Below are 20,160 nucleotides of genomic sequence, written 5' to 3' on the forward strand. Positions count from 1 at the left end.
TGACTTTATGGGTTTATTCCGACCAAATCCTATGGAGTTATGGGGAAATTTTGGACGGTAATTGAAGAGGATATTGTGAGCTTTCCAATAGTATCAAAATTCGATAGTTTTGATGGTCAAAAGTTGCCAAAAAATTGCCTAAAAAGTAGCCCAAAAAATTTGAAAATCTGGGCAGATTTTCAGAATTTTTGGGTAATTTTTAAGGCAATTTTCCTATCGAATCCCTTAGAGTTTAATGAGATTTTGGATGGTAATTGAAGAGGACATTATGGGCTTTCCAACGGTATCAAAATTCGACATTCTTTGTGGTCGGAAGTTGTCAAAAATTTACCGTAAAAGTCGTCCAATCATTTGAAGAGACGAGTGGTAAATGAGTAATTATATGAAAAGATGAGTGATCATTCAGTAACTTATGAAAGATGAGTGAGCAAGTAGTAACCAAGTGTGAAGTTCAGTGATTATTGGTTAAATTTACTCGAGGAAAGTTTATTATCATGCAAGTTTCATTGAAAGAAATTCATGTTTTATAATTAAAATAACGAAAAAAACAGAAAAATAAAAATAAGGGCATATGTAGTCACTATCAAATGTTCAAAGACCAAATTGACATTAAATGAAAAGTTCGAGGGGTATAAATGATATTACCCAAATTATTAAATTAATTACTTGGAAAAAAAAAAGTTAATGACTTAAAAATTTTGAACAGTACTTATTACGAAAAATGTAATTATAATGAAACGAAGTGATTAAAATTGAATATTCTAAATTGTGTTAGGAGAAAAATCGATTCTTGCAACTCAAAAGACAATTTCACTCGTTGAAATATAATTGAAAAAATATTCAATAAGATACTTAAAATGAACAATTATATAATTATATAACGAACATGCCTCATGAATAAAAGTACTTTTAAAGGTGAGGGTAAATTTGATAAATAAAAAAAACCCCCGCCCCCCAAAAAAAAAAAATCTCACGAGTAAAAGTATCGTTAAAGAATCTGGAGTTGCATAAGGTTAACAAATTTTGAAATAGTAATTATTTAGAAAGAATGTAGTTGAAATTAGGGTGCGTTTGATTGCAAGTATGAAATTTGCATGGAAAAAAAAGAACTCCAAGTAATCTAATTGCCTAAAATTTATTTGTATGGAAATTGTCAATTAAATGTGTTTAATTGATTTAATTTTCAAACTATAAAATATTATACTTGTCATTTTTTATTGTGGGTAGATGTGAAAAAGAGAGTGAATTCTACGGGAAATAAAATCCCACTTCCCATAAAGAAAATATTTTTTTTGATTTTGAGAAAAATATGGTCACGTGATAAAAAATATGAAATATTTTTTATAGAAAAAATGACAATCAAACAACATAAAAATAGGAATTTGGATGGAAAATATTGGCAAAACAAATGCACCTTTAATGAAAAGTTTTAAATTTACATATAAGATTATTTTATAGGAAAATGGATGGTTGAAAATGAATCTTTGTATAATGCATATTTGAAAAGGGTAATTATATCACCATAACAAATTTTATTAAGTACACCACAATTTTCTCATTTACTAAAATATTCTTAAGTAAAATTACATAATTAGGGTTTTAACATACTTTTGAATTAAATAAATTATTGTTACACCACAAATATAAAACCTAATTTCTTTATTTCTTTCTTTTTCCTCAACATCTCATTGCTCATCCTTTTTCCGATGGCTCTTGCCTTCTTGGTAGCAAGATAATTTTCTTTTCCTCACGATAAATGAATTTATATTCTATTTGACCACAATTAAAGATGAATTTTTTTCAATTTACTTGTCAAGTTTGAAAGTTTACAATCTGATTTTTTTTGTTAAGTCTAACAGATTTATTATGACTTTAAAAAGGTATGTAAGATTATGGTTTTTAATTGTTAAGTGGGTTTATGAATTTACGTGTATATACTCATCATAATTCCATGAATTGCGTGCATTCAATATGTGAGATATACCCAAGGACATATTCATATGTACTGCACCATTCATTACCATGAATTTAGGTGTATATAGGTAAATGAATTTGTGTATATGTATGTTTGAAAGTTTCCATGGATTTTTGTGTATGTAAGTCTATCAAATTATTGACAAATTCAAAGGATCCTTTCGAACATATTAATTATTTATGACAAATATTCAATTTAGTGTTTTTCGCCAATTTCTTGTTTCCAATGGTTGTTAAATAATGAGGGAGAAAGTTGAGAAAATGAGGATTGATATTGGTTATAAGTACAACACAATATTGTATTAGGTTTTTTTTTTTTTTTAATTTTTTGTTTTTATTGAATTAGGAGTATAATTGTAAATTTATTGTGATGTATTTATTGAAAATATATTTTAATTGTGGTGTGATTATAACATGATGTAGTCAATAAAATTTATAGTGATAATATAATTACACTTTTAAAATGTAGCCCAAACAAGGGACCTGCGTTGCAAAGTATCAGAATATGATAATTAGCTGAATATCTGCTAAAATACTGAAAATTTAAACTTCCAAAATTGAATAATATAAAAGCAATATAATACCTAGAAACACACTTTATTTGGCTGTCTTTACATATTTCTACAACTATTGCACTGATCTTTATCCTACATTGCTATAATAAAATCGAAAACAGCACAACACCATATTATTAATTCCTGTACTAGACACATAATGAGCCTAATACCACATTTTTTAACATGCACAGATAGAGTTACACTTCACAACAGAAACAGTCACTGTAATTTATGAAGGCCGGCTTGGTGATTGCATGGCAAACGCGCTATATGAAGTGTCATTGGTGGTCGACTGTTTATCTCCCATTCTGCTTCACCTTCTGATGGAGAGTGACTTTGTTTCACTCTTGTGGCCTTGCAAGCCAAAGAGAACTGAGGGCTCGAAGGCGGGAGAAATAATCGTTCATAAGGAGAAGGGCACGGGCTGATTGCCTGGTCGTCAAGATACGATGCATCTCCTGTAATGTCTGTTGCCTCGTGTTATCCGCCTGGAAAATATCAAAAATTGATAAATGCAGCAGAAAAAGGCATTATCATAACTTATCTATACTATTATTATCTCTGAAAAATGCATTGAGAGAAGCAGTTTTTACACTTCGATTGATATCTACCAATGTCATAGAAATTGGACAGTAGGCTTGAAAGTCACTTAAATTTACTTTTGACTAAATTTTTTGTTTCTAGACAATTTACATATGTTATTTCACTATGTATGTTCTCTAGTTTTTGGTGAATGTAATCAAAACGTATTCTAGAAATCGAATGTTTCACAAAAATGGATAGCACGATCAGATCAACAGATGAGATTTATTACCTGGCGCAAGAAATTTTCAAGAGTCTCCAACTTCCCCATGGCCATTGCCATCTGACCCATATAATTTGCAACGTTACCAGACGGCCCTTCTGGTCCTGAAGATCCAGTAGCTAATGTCTCGGCTAGAGATTGCTGTAATGCTTCTTTACCCTGTGAGAGAGCATCTTCTGCTTGGTGAGATGATTGTTGTAACATGTATATTTTCTCCAACTGTTGCTCGGTCAGAGGTTCCAACCGATTCACAAGAAGCTGCATTGCCATTAAACCACAATAAACGAAGAATGGGACAGTAATATAAATATTTTTTCGTGAGTGCAGTGTCACCCATTTCTGATGAACGAGATCTCTAGACTGAAAGGTGAAAGCATCATGGAACAAATGCTATGATTGTTAGTCCGTAATGTGGGTCTCTGTGGAACTTAATCATACTATTGAATTATTTGCTCAGCTAGTCGGCTAGTTTCCTATGCTATATAGAGGAAAGTGAGGGAGCCCTTTTTTGTGTGTACACAAGATAGAGACGGAAATCTATAAATATACGAAGGGCTTGTTTGGGATAGCTTCTGCTTTTATTTTTTGTAGAAGAGTTTCCTGAAGAAACCATCATGAGCTAACTTCCTCTAAAAGCTCTTCTAATTAAATTCCACTTTTAAAAAATTATCGAACAAAAGCATCTTCTTAATCTTAGAAATAGCTTTTGGCTTTTCAAAAGTCCTTCACACACCTTGAGAAGTTCAGATGGACGGAATCCACCAATCCACATAAAACACCTTTCCGCAGGTGACTTCCACATACCAGACAACAGGTGGAATACATCACCCTTGGCTGCTTTACTTTTCAGCCGGAAAATGTCGTTGAAATGTTCAATCACATTATCCACAATAGTGCGAAGCTCGGGGTCACTTGCATGTGAATTGACTGCTGTCCTCAACTCGTTTATCAGCCTGTTTTGCTCCTCCAACCACCGTGCATGTTCCACGTCAAATGCCATTGCCCCTGCAATAACAAAGATATGATACACTGGTTATAGCCACGTCAAAGAAAATAAAGAAAAATATTCCAAATATTAAGTTAACAAAAGAAGTGCTTTTTTCCTGTATGTTCATCGAAGTAGACAAATCAACAAAAACTTAAATTTGTAAATAACTAGAGCAGTAAAATTAACTCTTATAGTCAATATTCTCGTGAACATGGAAAAGGTCAGTAGAATTATTCAAGCACAAATAATTCAACAGATCATTTACATTGTCCAAGATCAAAGAACTTACTAATTGTTCGAAATGTTTTACATGTATATGTTCTAGTCCATATAATCCTCAGATCAACAAGCTTTTTGACCAAACAAAAGTTTAGTATTTAATTTGCACCACACAAAGCTTTAAGAAACAAATCAGGAGTATCCTTTATATTCTAGCTTTTGTGAAATTACCTTTACTAGGACAAGTAACATGTTTGGAGAATTTACGTAAAAATAGCTACTTTTCCTAAAGTAACTTTATCATCAAAATAATTAACTTATTTCCAATTTTCATCACTATAAAACTACTTATGTTAAATCTTGCTTATTTACTTAAAAGTAATTTTTTATGTTTGTGTCACTGTCTACTGCACTGCTCCTGCTCAAAGTTTTAATAGACGACCCATAACAACTAAAAAATAATTGCAAAGCCTTTCTAACAATACTGTGGGTTCTATCGTTTAAAAATACCAAAAAGAAATGAATAATCAACTGTACAGAAACAAAAAGGACACCATACCATTGCCACTCCCAGCATTAGATTGGTCTCCAGCGCTGGAAACGAATATACCCTGCAATAAAATTGAAACTTTTAATGCAGAAAATATGGAAGGTTTAAACTACCCGTCATGATGATAAGGTAAATGAATAGAACACTGAAATAGCACATCTAATAAAACCCAACCTGTTGACGAGCTCGCTGCAGTTCCTGCTCCAGTTGTGTCAGCTTCAAGCGGCTATTCTCCAGCTGTTGTACATAGGCCTACAAAGTATACAAGAAAAGATTTAATTTCCAGTACTCCAAGATTTTCCTAAACATAATTACACTATTTGTTTTATCAAACAAAACAGAAAAAAATTGAAGTTTTGCAACTAAAATTAAATTAAAATAAAGAAAACCTACTTTCTTCCTCAATCGGCTTTTCCTTGCAGCTTCACGATTTTGGGCAAGCCTTCGCAAAGTCTTAAAGACATATAGTGAGAGGAATCAACAAGTTATTCTTGAAATTAGCTAAATGACAATTAGTATATTCATACAACCTTTTGATCAAGGCTTTTTTCTTTTGATTTTCCACTGGAATCTGAGACTGCAACGGCACCAGACTGACCCATATCAAACTACACAAGACAGCAGAATCTCAGTCACAACTCCACCAATAAGATTTACCAATAATTTTAATTTTAACTCCAAGAATTATTAATGCGATAACTCTTCTTCATATGTTGTAAGTCCCATGACTGTATATATAATTATATATAAAACCAGATAATTTCTCAATAACCTTAAAGCATATTCAATAAATATTTTATTTTGTCAGAAATTATAGTAATGGGAGAAGGCCAAATTGAAACACGGTCTTAGAAGCTAAAACTGAAAGTCAGAATTCCAAAACGATTCACCCTTTGGTCTTTATCATCTGGCTCCATGTCAGTTGAAGTATCCGTACGAGAACTGGAATCTGCCATGCTCGACTCTCCCCAGTTCGCATGTTGAGCACCAGATACAGAAACTAGATTTTGCAATGGTCCCTTTTGTAATTGTACCGTTTGAGACCCCATAAGAGCAGTAGAGAAATGCGTATTGGTAGGAGTGAGAGACTATAAAATAAATGATGATGTGAAGATATCAGAAACTGATAACAGTTTTCAAATCAGATAAGGCACACAACAGACCAGAATGAGAAGAAAATAATATTACCTTATCAAATGTGTTAGCTGGGAGAACAGGATGCATTGTTTCGCTAGTTACAGTTGGTTCAAATACTGGATCTGTACAGAAATAATTTATTCCATTGAAAATTTTATCACAAGAAGATAAAGTAACAAAAGAAGTTGCAAGTAAAAATATCCAACACAAGCCGATAACTCTAGGTAACTCCTAAGAACATCCCTAAAGAACTGCAACCTTGCTTGGTCTATCATATTCATGTCACTGAGAGTGCTGAACTACACTACGGATCTAACTTGTGTATTTGAACCCAAAAACTTGCTATTGTCAACCTAGCATTTTATCACTTCACAAGCATAGCAAGTTTTGTTCAATACGGACAAGCAATGCATCAAAGTGCACACGTGAATATCTTTGCACAACGTTGTAGAATTATCATTCTTTTTTTATTTTTTGGGTTGTTAAACCTTTATTTTTCAAGAATTAATATTTTAGGGTGGTTAAACCCTTTTGTCAAGTGATGAATTAAAAAATATAGTGATTTTACTCATCCGGATAGGTGCTTTGAGCATGGCTGAAATGGCAAAACCACTTTCCTGGCAACTCGACTTCCCTTTTAGAGGCATTTACAACTACACATACATATCTTTCCAGATTAATGGATCTTGAAGGCCTCACTATTAAAGTTTGGCACTCTGGAACAACAGGGGCCGAAGTTTAATGATTACGTATGTCCTCTTGGAAAAGCTATTGGGATCTAGAAAATTCTGAACGAGGATGTCCATGCAAATTTTGAGTGAATGAAATTCTATGTTACTTGTTTGATTAGATGTTCATTTGGAGTTATCACAAATGTAATTTGTCATCCTCCCACCAAGAATATGTTTTCCTTAACTCATATCTTATAAATCACATTATGTCTAATAATCAGCAGATGTTATCCATGAACCTAGTGAAAAGCCAGGATTTCAAAAGACAGCAGTAATGAACCAGCCGTCATTAAACAGCTTAAGCACCTCTTTACCGGAGTGAAACTCCCAGAACGTATATCTACCAAAATCTTAGCATAGCTTGGCATTGATGTAGTGCATAGATATACACACACACACGCAATCAAAGAGTAGGAAAAGGAATTTGAAGACAGCAATAATTTTACACAAGATTAAGATTGAGGAACATACTTCGACTCACATTAGTAGCGTCTCCAATTTGAAATCCAAGATATTGCTCTAGGACACCATACTCAGAAATTCGAGAAGAATGGGTGGTGTTCCCTTCTGTGCCCCTGCACAAAAATTGCATAGCCGGTTGATTAATTAACAAAAATATTCCGTCCAGAAACTCAAAATTCACTAACTTCAAAAGGAAAAAATACCATTACATTACATTAAACTTCCAGATAAATCTCTAATCAAAAGAAAAAAAATAAATAAATAAAGGAAAGGAAAGGAAAACTCAGGAAATTTCTAAAATCTTGAAGCGAGGACTTCACATAAAAGTTAAATCACAAACTTAACAATGCATAATTACGTACCATCAACTCCCATAATTATATTTTGAGCCTTCTGAAATCAATTTGGGACAAGAGCTTTTTTTTTAATCATATTTTTGGGTCTATAGGCTAAAAAATTACTAACAATCAAATAAAGTTTTATCTGCCACCCTATTCTAAGTGAAATGCACAGAATTCATTATCAAGAAAGGGTAGTTTACAGGTCATATCTTCCATGTCTCAGTAACTAAAATTAATGGCTTCATGAATTCTCCATCAAATACAATAAGCAGGGTTCCTATGTCAGCATCTCCACCACCGTTTCTAGCCAACTGTAAATTTACTTTCAATTTACAATGTTTTTATTACGGTATTCGTATTTAATCTCTAATGACATAAAGGGCTCTAATGACATAAAGTGTTCAGCAATGTCATAACATTCAAGTTGAAATTAACATCCATCTTCCACAACTAAATTAATGACATACTTCCTTAGGATTAAGCCCTAAAACCTTCTTGTGAGAACAATAATAAATAGAATGAAATGAAAACAAGCAAAGCACCCATAAATTTTATAGTGATTCACCTCGATGTGATAGCAAAATTCACTCACGGCCTTAGGTTTTTTTCACTAGAAGAAAAATACAGAGTTTTGTCGAGCCTCTCTTCCACCCAGAATCAGCCTCTAAAACCCTTTATGTAGGAATTTAAAATCGACCGAATACATATACGGAATATCAAATATACTCCATCAAGCTATACAAAACCCAAGATATTTCAATATCAACAAACCTCGTAATAACATAGTAGCACTCAGCAAATGACTGCACTATAACAGTCCAGAAAAATCAAGAAGTAGTAACAGTATTTCCAAATAAGGATTCCAATAACATAATTATTATCAAATATTGGAAAATTCTTGAAGCAAGATATGAAAGGAATAAAAATTAAGTGCTATGGAGAAAATTACATGGTATTGGAAAGTGATGTCTAGAAATGAAGCTGGGCAATCAACAAGTGAGGCTTCTATTATCTTCTACACCAACCTTTACTGTTGTACTAATCCATTAGTAAACAAAACAAATCCCACGTTACAAAAAGAAAAAGAAAAAGGAAAAAAAAAATAAAAAAAATCTTCAACGTCTTTAGACCTTATTTCGGACCGAAAATACAAAGAAGAAAAAACTTTAAACCCAGTTCATAGACAAATCATACACCCAAAATCGAACTTCTGGAATGAATTAAATCACCAAAACCAGCAAACCCCATAAACCATTTTCACAGAAACCACCAAATAAAGATTCTGAAAAAATAAAAAAGAAGGACTTAAAAAGAACTAGACACAACTAAGCAAAAGCCAGATGCTGAAATTTAGTCAAACAGCATAGAAAAACAGAACTTCGAAGTTTTGGGCATAAAGATTGGATCTTTTTGACTTTTTGGGAGTTTAAAGAATGAATTGATAGAGGTGCACTCAATTTCATTGATTTCATCTAGAATTCTCCTTGCTACAGAGACTGTATAAGCACAAAATTCAAGGGACCCATTGACGTATTGAGCTTCTTTCTTTAATAGTTTTGTTGTTTGTTTAATAATTATATGTTCATATGAAGACAGAGATGTGATACTCGGATCATTTCAAGCTGGGCGTCATTTTCATCTGAAAGCATTTATTCCAAATTTCAAAGCCTCCATTTTTTTTATTGCGGTCCACACCTAACTGTGTCTAAAATTTCATCTCGTCGTCTTCTTCTAAAATTACACATCTTGAGACAACTGATTTAATTGATAAAGGTAAGGATTGGGACAAAATAACTACAATCTTATTACGTAATAATATGCTTAAGTGAGCGATAATATCACGACTTTCAAAGCAATTTTGAATTGTTGATAGTTCGCGGAGATTAATCTACAACAGTGCATTTGAATATCACTGGGGTTATATTATTAGAGGTTAGATATGCAATGATGTAGATTGATTGACAAATAACTCACAAAACTTGTCAAGATCCTATTTTTGCTGCTAAAAAAGGCTTATTGTTGAAGTTCTTGTTACCATGCCAAATTTACATTTCATAGAAGACTTTGAGCTTCATTTAACTATTATTGAAGTTCTTGGTACTACGCCCACTTTACATTTCATAAAAGATTCTAAGCTTTGTCTAATTTTAAATAAGGATGATCTATAGCTCAAGCTTCTTTCATCGAATCATTGTTGATACAATATGACCTATGTTATCTATTTGTGCAATCATATAAAAAATATATTAGTTTCGAGTGAATGAATACTTCTACTAATATTCAATGCAAAAATTTATCGTTCAATGTACTATATATAGTGATTTGATTTAAGATTTCATTCATTTCATATTTAAATAGATACTATTTTGCATTTGCTTATAGTTTAGCCTATGTTTGGGTAACATTTATACATCAATTTATAAATTAAGTTAAAATTAAATATTAATTTTAATTCATAATTATTATACATTATTATCCACGTGTTTCATGGTATTAACTATTTGTAATTATGGGGAAAGTATGTGGTTTTATAAATGTGGAGCAGTTAAAAGACTTTAGCTTTGCTTTTCCTCCGCCACCTAACACGAGTGTTGACACGTCTTCTCGATGAGTTGACAAGAAAAGAAAAGAAATAAATCATATGATGAATTTAATGCATTTTAAGTAAATTATCGGCTCCGTTTGGTTCCATTTTCTTTCTCATTTTTTTCTTTTTTCTTCTCTACCACACAATTTTTCATAAAATAATAGGATAGCTCTATTTATATCCACGCTTTTTATAAGTATATCAACTTTTAAAAATAAAATTTTACTTTATTTTAAGTTATATATAAATTTACTTAAATAGACATAAGTAATAATGAAATCCACACCCATTTGTTGAATCAATTACTTCAATTCTATCCAAATCATCAAAATTATATTCTCTTGGGCGGCAAATTATAATTGGCAGCTGGCTACTGTTCAGTTATGAGTTTTACCAACAAACCCCAGCAGTTCTTTTGTTGTTCTTCTTCATTTTCTCATTCTTCTTTTCCATTTTTTTCAAAATCAAATGATGGCTGGTGGCTGATGATTTTAAGTTGTGTTTGAACGTGGCTGTAGGGTGGTGGGTTTTGGGTTTTTGTGCGTGTGGGGTGGGGTGGGTGTTTGAGGAGGAAGAACATGTCTTGGTTTTGTCCAGTGACACGACGGGCAGCACCTTATTGTCGGAGAAGAACGGATGAGGGGGATCGGAGGGGGACCAGGTGGGGGGAGCATTGGGATTTGGGAAACTGGAATTTGTCTTTTGACATTTGTTTTTTGTTTTTTGTTTTTTTTTTAAGTTTTAATATTATTTGAAGCTTACTCATATAGAAATTTGACATGCACCTACGGATGATCCAGCAAAGTTATCATTTGTATAATTGCTTTAATGATAAAATTGCCTTCTTTGGGCCAAAAAAAAAAAAAAAAAGTAGTCTTGGATATAATGGTGAGTTTGCCAATCATAAATGCAAGAAATGATTATTGTTTGCAATCCAATTATAATTATTTTATCTCATTTTAAATATCCCTTGTTTTGTTCTTATTTCATTCATTTGTTTTGAAAGAGTTTATGGTTTTATAAATTGTATGAATCTATAGTGTTAGGAATGTATTTAAAGTAGAATGGATATATAAAATTCATGTGGATATATAATATTTAAATGAATGGATTTAATAAGGGCAAAATTGAAAATGACGTGGATGTTAATGGTATTTTTTTAAAAATTTAAAGTTTTATTAGGGATTAACTTAGCGTGGGATGTACTTATAAAAAGAGTGAATGAAAATAGCAGTACCCAAATAATATTATACGCAAATAAAAAAAATTTCATTCTTTTTTAACTACACATTTTTCAAAAATATACTATTGCAACAATTAAAATTTGAAAAAAATGGAGGCCAATGGGAGCCTAATTACATGATAAATTTGGGGATGAAAAATATCCCAACACTAAAAACGTGAAAAAAAATAAATTAAAAAAAAAAAAGCCATTGGTCCCGAACTTTTTGCACTCATAGCAAGTTGGTCCCACAATTTTTAAACAAGCAAGGAAAATCGTTCCAATCCCAATTAAGCCCCTGTTTGGTTGGATAAAAATAATTTTTTAGTAGATTTTGAAAGAAAAAATTGATGAAATATGTTGTTGAAAAATTGATAAAAATTGAGTAATCCATAAAAAAGTATGATTAAAAATGAGTTTTGAAAAATTAGAAACTAATAAGGGGCTAAATTTGTTATATGGCCCTCATAGCTCTACCTTTATGAGCTTCTCAACTGAGCCAGTCTAAAACATTTTGAAATGAGACATTTTTATAGCTAAATCAAAATTTAACAAAAGTTGGACTATTATTCGGGAACAAATAAAGATTGTGAATAACTTTCTCCTTTGAAAATGTTAACGGCCCACTTGCTACTATGATATTTAGTTGGAGACCAACGATGCAATTAGGTGTAGGTGTCTTGCGGAAATGAAAAACCAATTTTTAAGAATTTGATTTAGGTATAGACTTTTCATGCCTAATTATAGATGTCGTATCTTTTTCAAATTTGCATTTTATTCCTAGACCTTTGGCATGATTTTTCGCTTTTGCTTTCTGTAGAAGAAGTTTTGAAGAAGCTACCTTAATTTTTACTTGAAAATTAGTTTTTAAAAGAGTTTTCTATTTCGTATGTGCTTTTAGAATTTAGATGAAGTTATATTAGATTAACTTTATCTAAAAGTTCTTTCAACTAAAGAAGTATTTTCGTAAATTTGGTTAAACGGGTCCAAAAACAACTTGTAAATCCCTAAAGCTCCTTTTGACTTTCTAAAGTCATTCTAAACAGACTGTGAATAAAAAAGTTTAAGTTCTTATTTGGTAGATATTAAAATCTAAATTTCTATCAAAGTCTGTTAATTAATTCTAAATACATATTTAATTGGATCCATAACTTTTTAACCATATATTTCATCAATTTTTATAAAAAAAATCTGTTAAAATTTTGATTTTTTAATTTCCGCCAAAAAGGGACTAAACATGCAAAAGTCAATCTTGTTGGAATATAAATATCATTGAGAAGGTATAGTCAAAGGAGGCAGCAACAGTAGGTTCAAATTCAGCATTTTCAATTGCAAATCAAGTCCACAGTTTGGTACCCCTAGTTTTTAAATGCAATTTTTGTCATTGCATAGATTAGAAATAATGGTGATGAGCACATATTTAGGGTTGGTTTGATTGGACTAAATTCCATGGAAAATATCACATTCAAAAAATTCATTTTCTATTTTGACTATTTGATACGAAAGTGGAAATAAAATTCAAATTCCAAAGTACCAACACTTTAAGCATATTTTTTTGGTCAATTCCATGGAAAATGTCTTCCTATGGTTTTGGTGATTTTTTCTTTTCCAACTTATATGGAATTGGTTTGCATTTTCCACTTTTACAATTAAACAGACCCTTAGTCTAAGGTGTATGAGAAATTTTTTGGAAAAAAAAAATTTGTAGAAAGTATGTGATTAAAAAGTAGAAAATGGTACAATTTTTTTTTATTTTTTTTTAAGAATATATTGTTGAAAATGAATTTGGGAAACTGTGATTTTAAAAAAATAAATTCCACAAAATCACTTAGCATCAAATTAGATTAAAGAAAAGAGACATGTAATAGTCGCTGCGATGTCAAATATATCTATACAAGCAAGGACCATGCTAGAAGTACAAAATACGATACAAAATTGTTTACAAAATTCACAAGTGGTGCCTCCCTATTGGAGGGGCAGCTGGCAGCAACTATTACATAACTGTCGCCCCTCCAATAGGGGATGCCACTTGTGGATTTTGTCAACTATTTTGTACATGATTTTGTACTTCTAGCATGATCCTTGCTTGTATAGATATATTTGACGTTGCAGCAACTATTACATCTCTCTTTTCTTTAATCTAATTTGATGCTAAGTGATTGTGTGGAATTGACCCCTCCAATAGGGGGGCGCCACTTGTGGATTTTGTCAACCATTTTGTATATGATTTTGTACAAGAAGAATAATCCTACAAGCAAAGCTACATATGAAATCCATTGGATAAAGAAGACTTTCAACTGTCTACTACAATGAAAGGAGTGATTGATGTAGAAGAAAAAAATTGTTTATGTTCAAGAAAAGTCTTTTCTAGTTCTGTTTAATTCATTTACTTCAATGTTAGTTCTGAATGGTGTGTAACATCATCTTCAACCAACTTCATTTGACTTAACTATTAAGTATGAAGATTGAATATTGTATAAATTCTATCCCAAATAATCATGTAATGTAAAATCTCTAAGAAATTTCTTGATAAGAAATTCGATCGTTCATAGTTTGAAAGTTTTGAAATAAGTTTCCATCATCCTTCTGATTTTACACCTTCGCTCAAAATTATCTCAAGCCAAGTGCCAAGTCAAAGCATTAACGACTAATAGGGGTGAACACGATTTGATTTTGACAATTTGTGAAATTTTCAAACCAACCACTTAATGAGTTGAAATTTTTTCGAACCAAATCACTTTCTTGGTTTAATTCGATTTAAAATCGTGGTTTAATAAATAAAAAATAACATATATCAAACAAGTTAAATCATAATTATTAGTTTAAAGTTCCATGTTAAAATATAAATAGTATCATTACAAATATACCAACCAAAGTTCTAGACTTCTAACGATTACAATACAATGCGAAAGAAAATATTTTAATTTGAATGTCTTAATCGATATTAATTGGCGCAACATATGAAGTTGTAAGTTGTAACACATGATCCATTATCTACCATAAAGATAAGAGTATAGAAAAAGTATTTACTAATTATGTTTAAATGATATAAAACAACTAATAAAAGAAAATGAATAGAAAGATCAAATGCAATAATACATTTTACATCTTTATGTAAATCATTTAGAACTTTTACGTCATCTAAACATTAACGAACCACTATAGATTCCTTGTTACCATACAAACAATTTTTTTTTTTTTTAGCAAATCACCACCTCAACCATCTTTGCACTGAATGGGTTCCTAAAGGAATTCAGAATTCGATCACCGGTAAGAAATGCAGATTCATAAGTAATTGTAGATATTTAAATAACTAACACAATTTTGACAATTTGTGAGGATAACCTCATACTTATTTGCATTCAATTTCCGCAAATTAATATCTCAAATGCTTATTGGTCAATATTTACAGTGACTATTTAAGTAATTCACTAAATTATTCTAGCAATTTACACTAAAATCTGGCAACTAAGTTAAAATATAAATAATTAAATAAGTGATCAGATCAAGAAATTGAGACGCAAACAAACCAAAATACCATTATTCAGCTAAAAATTTAAAGGAGCTCAAAACAAAGGGACACAACTACGAATAAAATATAGCTAATCACAACCAACAAAATAAGAGAAATTGAATAAATTGACTTGAAATTTTAGGCTGAAAAATTACTAGTAGAAGGAAAAGAAATAATGTGAGTTTGAATTATAAATTATATTTGATTGTCTATTCAACTGTGATGGGCGGCTGATGAATATGGTTCAATTGTAGTCGTTCAACACTTGAGCCAATTTGAGAGTTTTGCATTCCCAATTATGATGGCTTATGGGTATTTATATAGTTTAATTAATTAATTGGAATGGATTATTGTTCAATTGAATATTGTGTTTAATCGGGTTGGATTTGAAACATAAACCAAACTACTACAAAACAATTTAGTTCGATTTAAAACCAAAACGTTGATGAATCCACTCGAATCAAACCCAAAGGTTTCAAAAAATAGTTTGGTTCGGTTTTGCGATTTGATGACTTTATTGTTCCACCCTAATTGCTAATTTAGAAAAATCCAGTTCTCAAAATGCCATGACCATGCTCTTGTGATGGCAAATGCTACATTTCTAGTTTTATTCAAATATGACCAACTCTTTCAGCTCATGTAGTAAGGTTAAATATATCATCAAGTACTACGTACTAAATGTCTCATTGAGGCATAAGATCAACAGGCTGCATAAAAATCATTCTTCTCAACATCCCTTGTTCAAGGGGATCATTGATGAATGAATTCCAAGTTTCCAGCATAATAAAAATATCACATTACTATCCACTTAATCAACCAAAAGATAAACTCAGAACCAAACAATACACTTAAGTTTTATTCAAATTCTAGATGGTATGTTGTTACAGATATAAAGTTACCCGTATAATACAATAAGATCGGAAAATTTTAAAATTTAGAAAACAATAACAAGAATGGAATTAGTCTTATATGCCAAGATAAATGTAAAAGGTACATGCATGTGCATAATAATTTAACCTTGCTATTGTAGCTCATTAACTTTAATCTCATATTGCTCGCCCGATGAAAGAATTTTGACTCGAACCATACCCTTCTGCCACTCCGCGCTACCCACTAATATCAGCCTGCAAGCATTTATTCGTGCTGCCCTTTTAAACACCCTGAAGATTATAAACCATTAAAAAAAAAGGGTAAATGCTCATATTTTGGTATGGTACAAGAAACAAAGGACATGGAACACAAGATATTGTGACTTTTTAAAAAAATTAACTTTTCGACGGGTATCATGAAATCTCAAATCTCATACCATTTGAGGGGTTTATTTTCCAGAACCAAGTCAACACTTTGTCCCTTTTCCCTGAGTTTAGCAGCAACTGCAGAAGCTGCACCCTGGAGATCCTGATCCAATGAGCAGACAATGTTCTCTACCTGGGGACCAAGTTCCGGTAGAAGTCCTCTCTCTTTGAGAAGCTGCATAATCACCGAACAGAGTAAAGTAGCAAAAACAATTGAACAAGAATATTTACTGTCTAACATGGTTGGAGCAGTTATATTCGAATTTTATATACTATGATGATCCTGGAGTTCATCACAGTTAAATCACTTCCATTCACTTAGGTTGGCATTCTGAAAATATTGCTTTTGGCAGATGGAATTAAAGCAACGTTCCATAGAGTAGCAGTAACAGTGTGGATCGTGCGAGAAATATACACATTTATTGTTTATGTGATACATTATCAAATTCATGAGAACATATAAAATGTTACTGCATAGAGCAAGCTGAGTAGATCAGTAACTCGAATTAGTTTTAGGAAAAAATATAATTTATTCTATCAACTCCAAATGATTGACAACTGTTTACATAATATACATTATTCACAATCGATAAAAAATATAAGCAAGTAAATTATGTATATATTTCCCGATTTTGCTCACTTCCAACTCATTCAATTTTATCATCAAATATTTGATTAAATTCAGTGCCTAACCAAACAGTCTTGGCAGAAAAAATTTCAGCATTCACTATGTTCAGTACGTAAAAGTAATCAATCTTTATTTTTCAATTTAAAAAAAAAATGAAAAGAAAAAGGAAGAACTTTTAAGCAAACACCCAAGCCGAAAATTTAAGAGAAACTCGACTCACTTCTACTATAACTGCATCACCAAATCCAAAGCCACAGGCTGGAATATCATCGCCTCCAAAAGTCGAAAGTAACCTGTCATATCGCCCACCTCCACAAATGGCTCGTAGTTTTCCTTCTCGATCAAATCCCTGAAGAAGGAAATAAAATAAGATAATGAGACAGAGAATAACCTACTTATATGAGAATGATTGTAGCCAGCCAGAAACAGGTTGAGTGAAAATGTGATAGAAACCTGACTATTGAAGCAAATCAATGATAAACTGAATGTTATATTGATATTCAACAGAAATAAAATGACAATTTCCAAGGCATTCGAGAGGCCTGGACTCTCCCAATTTTCCCACTATTTTCCTGGATGAATTCTCCCCCCAGCCCCCCATGATATTTATAGATTCTTATCATATCTCTATTCCCCATTTTACCCCTTTGCTAACTAATTAGTGGAACACTCTAGAATTTGAATTAACAACTTGTATGATTGAATCATATTGGAGTTGGGATGCTATCATTACTCGCCCCTGAAAATCCACCTTGTCCTCAAGGTGGAAGTTGTTGCGGTTTGTTAAATTCTTCATGCAACCACACACTTCCTCTTGCACGTACTCCTACCATGGTCACCATAGAGAAGGGACATTTTAGCCTTTCGAAGTGAACAGACTTATTTTGTCAAGCAATTAGCACAAGTATAATATCCAAGGCAACTCCGTAACCAGTTGCACCTACCCACATAATCATATTTGAAGGTTTTCCTTTACTAAAATTTGAGTTCCCGTACTTCCAACTTGCCGATTTGTTTTCTGATTTTTTAAAAGAACTTTCTCTCTCCTCATGCTTCTTTGACTCAGGAGTTTCATCGAACACAACAGATTCATCGAGAATGGGTCCACTAAATTCATCCCACCACAAGTCTGAATGCTCTCTACGTAGTACTCTACCTCGATTGTTCACCCATGAAGATATGTCAGTAAAATTAGTATTGCCAACGTTGGGGTAATTGGGGTAATGCTCCCTGAACCTAGGCTCCTTTATCTTTCCCACAATTTCATTTTTCCAGTGATGAGATTCCGTCAGCAGAGATTGTTTTTTTGTAATACTTGCAGAAAAATTGGTTGGTTCTCTCTTACCAATGAAACCATCCTCCATTTGTATTACTCTTTTACTCGTATCTTCTTGAAGCATAAGACCTTTGCTGGTTTGGAGGTTCCCTTCGGAGTACTTAATGCGACGAACCCAGTTCTCTGCATATTTACGTGACGGGTCTTCTCCAGAAGCTTCAGACGGGACCTTACCCTGTCCGCCATCTGTCTGTATAAGCCTGGTATTTAATGCATTTTTTATTGGGCTTACTTCTCCTTGGGTTTGTTTCAATTGTAACTTGTCTTCTACAAACTGGGCCAAAACCAAGCCCACATGTTTTTCTTTATGAATTTCAGCCCTAGTTTCAAGCCCAGTGACATAATTCTGTATCGTTGTCTTCATCTTCTCCTCTTTCGGCCCATTCCGATATACTCCTCCTTTCACAGCATACTCCGACTTCTTCTCCAGTTCCGGCGATGGTGATGGTAAGAACTCAATTGACCAACAATCTTCTGCAGTCACCTTACGTCGATCCCGGCTGCCTTCATTTACCCAGATCTCGTCAGATTGAGGTGGCAATACAAATGCGTGGGTGGTTTCCAGTGAAGTAGCTACCGGTCCATTTCCCTTCCTTTCACATTCCGCCTCCAGTACCGGCGGTCCTTTCTCTAGCTTTCCATTTTCTGTCTTCCATTTCAGCCCATCACACTTCTTCCACGATGAAAATTCTTCACCAACAGAGACCGTGCTAAATCGATCCAACATTAATTTTTTTAATTCTCCCCAACTTTGCACGGGTCGTCGTCGATCTAGCCATTGGAACCACTCCCAAGCTTCACCATCCCAACACGCCGTTGCAGCTTCCACTTTTTCCTTTTACGACAATCGATTTCTTTTGAAAATTTCCTCTGCTTTCCCTATCCACCAATCTGGACTGCCATCATAGAATATCGATATCTTGAGTCGGCCAAGCGAATCCAATCCAGAATCAAGTACTTGGTCATCTGTCTGTAGCATCATTAGTTGTTCGAATCGGTTGAATATGGAGCTCCATTTCTCCTCCAATTCCTTGCTGAAATTTGTTTCCATCCTCCCAAGAATCGAGTGCTCTGATACCAATTGATAGAAACCTGACTATTGAAGCAAATCAATGATAAACTGAATGTTATATTGATATTCAACAGAAATAAAATGACAATTTCCAAGGCATTCAAGAGGCCTGGACTCTCCCAATTTTCCCACTATTTTCCTGGATGAATTCTCCCCCCAGCCCCCCATGATATTTATAGATTCTTATCATATCTCTATTCCCCATTTTACCCCTTTGCTAACTAATTAGTAAAACACTCTAGAATTTGAATTAACAACTTGTATGATTGAATCATATTGGAGTTGAGATGCTATCAAAATGCTATGCTGATAAATTTATTATCCAATTTCTTTGTTAAATCATAAGTGTAGGCTAGGAGTGCGCATAGTCTGGTGACTGGTACCGGACCAAATCGGGAACCAAACAGTTTTACGGCTAGAGATGGAACTGAATCAGATCAGGACCGACCAGTTCTGGTTAGGTAGGGCATGGTTCTTTTCTTTTCTACTGAAAGTAAATGTATATGAAAGTTCCTCTCTAATACAGCATGTCTCTGATTACGTCTAGTTGACGTGGCAAGAGAAAAGTAGACATGGAGTAAGTCACCATAATTCAATCTCCCCCCCCCCCCCCCCCCCCCCCCCCCCCTCTTTTTTTTTCTCCCTCTTTTTTTTTTTCTTACTTCTACACATGTTTGGTCTATTGCATAAGTGTATGGTAATGATAAATGACAAGTGGGTTGATTATAGGGTAATAAGTGGC

The 20,160-nt window shown here is 32.9% G+C and overlaps 2 protein-coding genes across 6 annotated transcripts in view; both read right to left on the reverse strand.

The window, feature by feature from the left end:
* Window positions 1–2,531: 2,531 nt before the first annotated feature.
* LOC111369046 (transcription factor TGA2.2-like) lies at window positions 2,532–9,318 on the reverse strand. Of its 5 annotated transcripts, none has more exons than XM_022990534.1 (12): window positions 8,895–9,317; window positions 8,714–8,794; window positions 7,433–7,536; window positions 6,282–6,352; window positions 5,984–6,181; window positions 5,624–5,701; window positions 5,487–5,546; window positions 5,268–5,345; window positions 5,103–5,154; window positions 4,070–4,341; window positions 3,346–3,594; window positions 2,532–3,019 (listed from the first exon to the last, which is right to left on the reverse strand). In XM_022990534.1, coding segments are annotated over exons 2-12 (1,311 nt in total). In that variant the 5' UTR covers window positions 8,716–8,794; window positions 8,895–9,317; the 3' UTR covers window positions 2,532–2,872. The 5 variants fall into 5 exon arrangements, with proteins under 5 accessions (XP_022846302.1, XP_022846318.1, XP_022846314.1 ...); XM_022990550.1 differs by adding an exon at window positions 8,330–8,499 and having other exon boundaries at window positions 7,443–7,536; window positions 8,714–9,316; XM_022990546.1 differs by adding an exon at window positions 8,330–8,499 and having other exon boundaries at window positions 8,714–9,315.
* A 6,718-nt stretch (window positions 9,319–16,036) lies between these two features.
* Window positions 16,037–20,160, reverse strand: part of LOC111369068 (histidine--tRNA ligase, chloroplastic/mitochondrial) — a 12,735-nt gene continuing 8,611 nt past the window's right edge. Inside the window, exons 9-11 of the mRNA XM_022990556.1 lie at window positions 17,231–17,359; window positions 16,394–16,557; window positions 16,037–16,247 (exon numbers count right to left, since the gene is read on the reverse strand). Of these exons, the coding sequence (XP_022846324.1) occupies window positions 16,109–16,247; window positions 16,394–16,557; window positions 17,231–17,359 (432 nt within the window). The 3' untranslated portion in view covers window positions 16,037–16,108. The remainder of the gene's footprint in view (window positions 16,248–16,393; window positions 16,558–17,230; window positions 17,360–20,160) is intronic.

The sequence above is a fragment of the Olea europaea genome, chromosome 2, assembly GCF_002742605.1.
Source record: "Olea europaea var. sylvestris chromosome 2, O_europaea_v1, whole genome shotgun sequence".
NCBI classification, from domain to species: Eukaryota; Viridiplantae; Streptophyta; class Magnoliopsida; order Lamiales; family Oleaceae; genus Olea; species Olea europaea.

Bases quoted from the DNA above. Each gene is read 5' to 3' on its own strand.
- LOC111369046 (XM_022990534.1), bottom strand. The intron at 6,353-7,432 runs GTATGTTCCTCA...ATTTCTGTACAG, and splicing joins CGCTACTAATGTGAGTCGAA to ATCCAGTATTTGAACCAACT. The intron at 4,342-5,102 runs GTATGGTGTCCT...TTGTTATTGCAG, and splicing joins TAATGCTGGGAGTGGCAATG to GGGCAATGGCATTTGACGTG.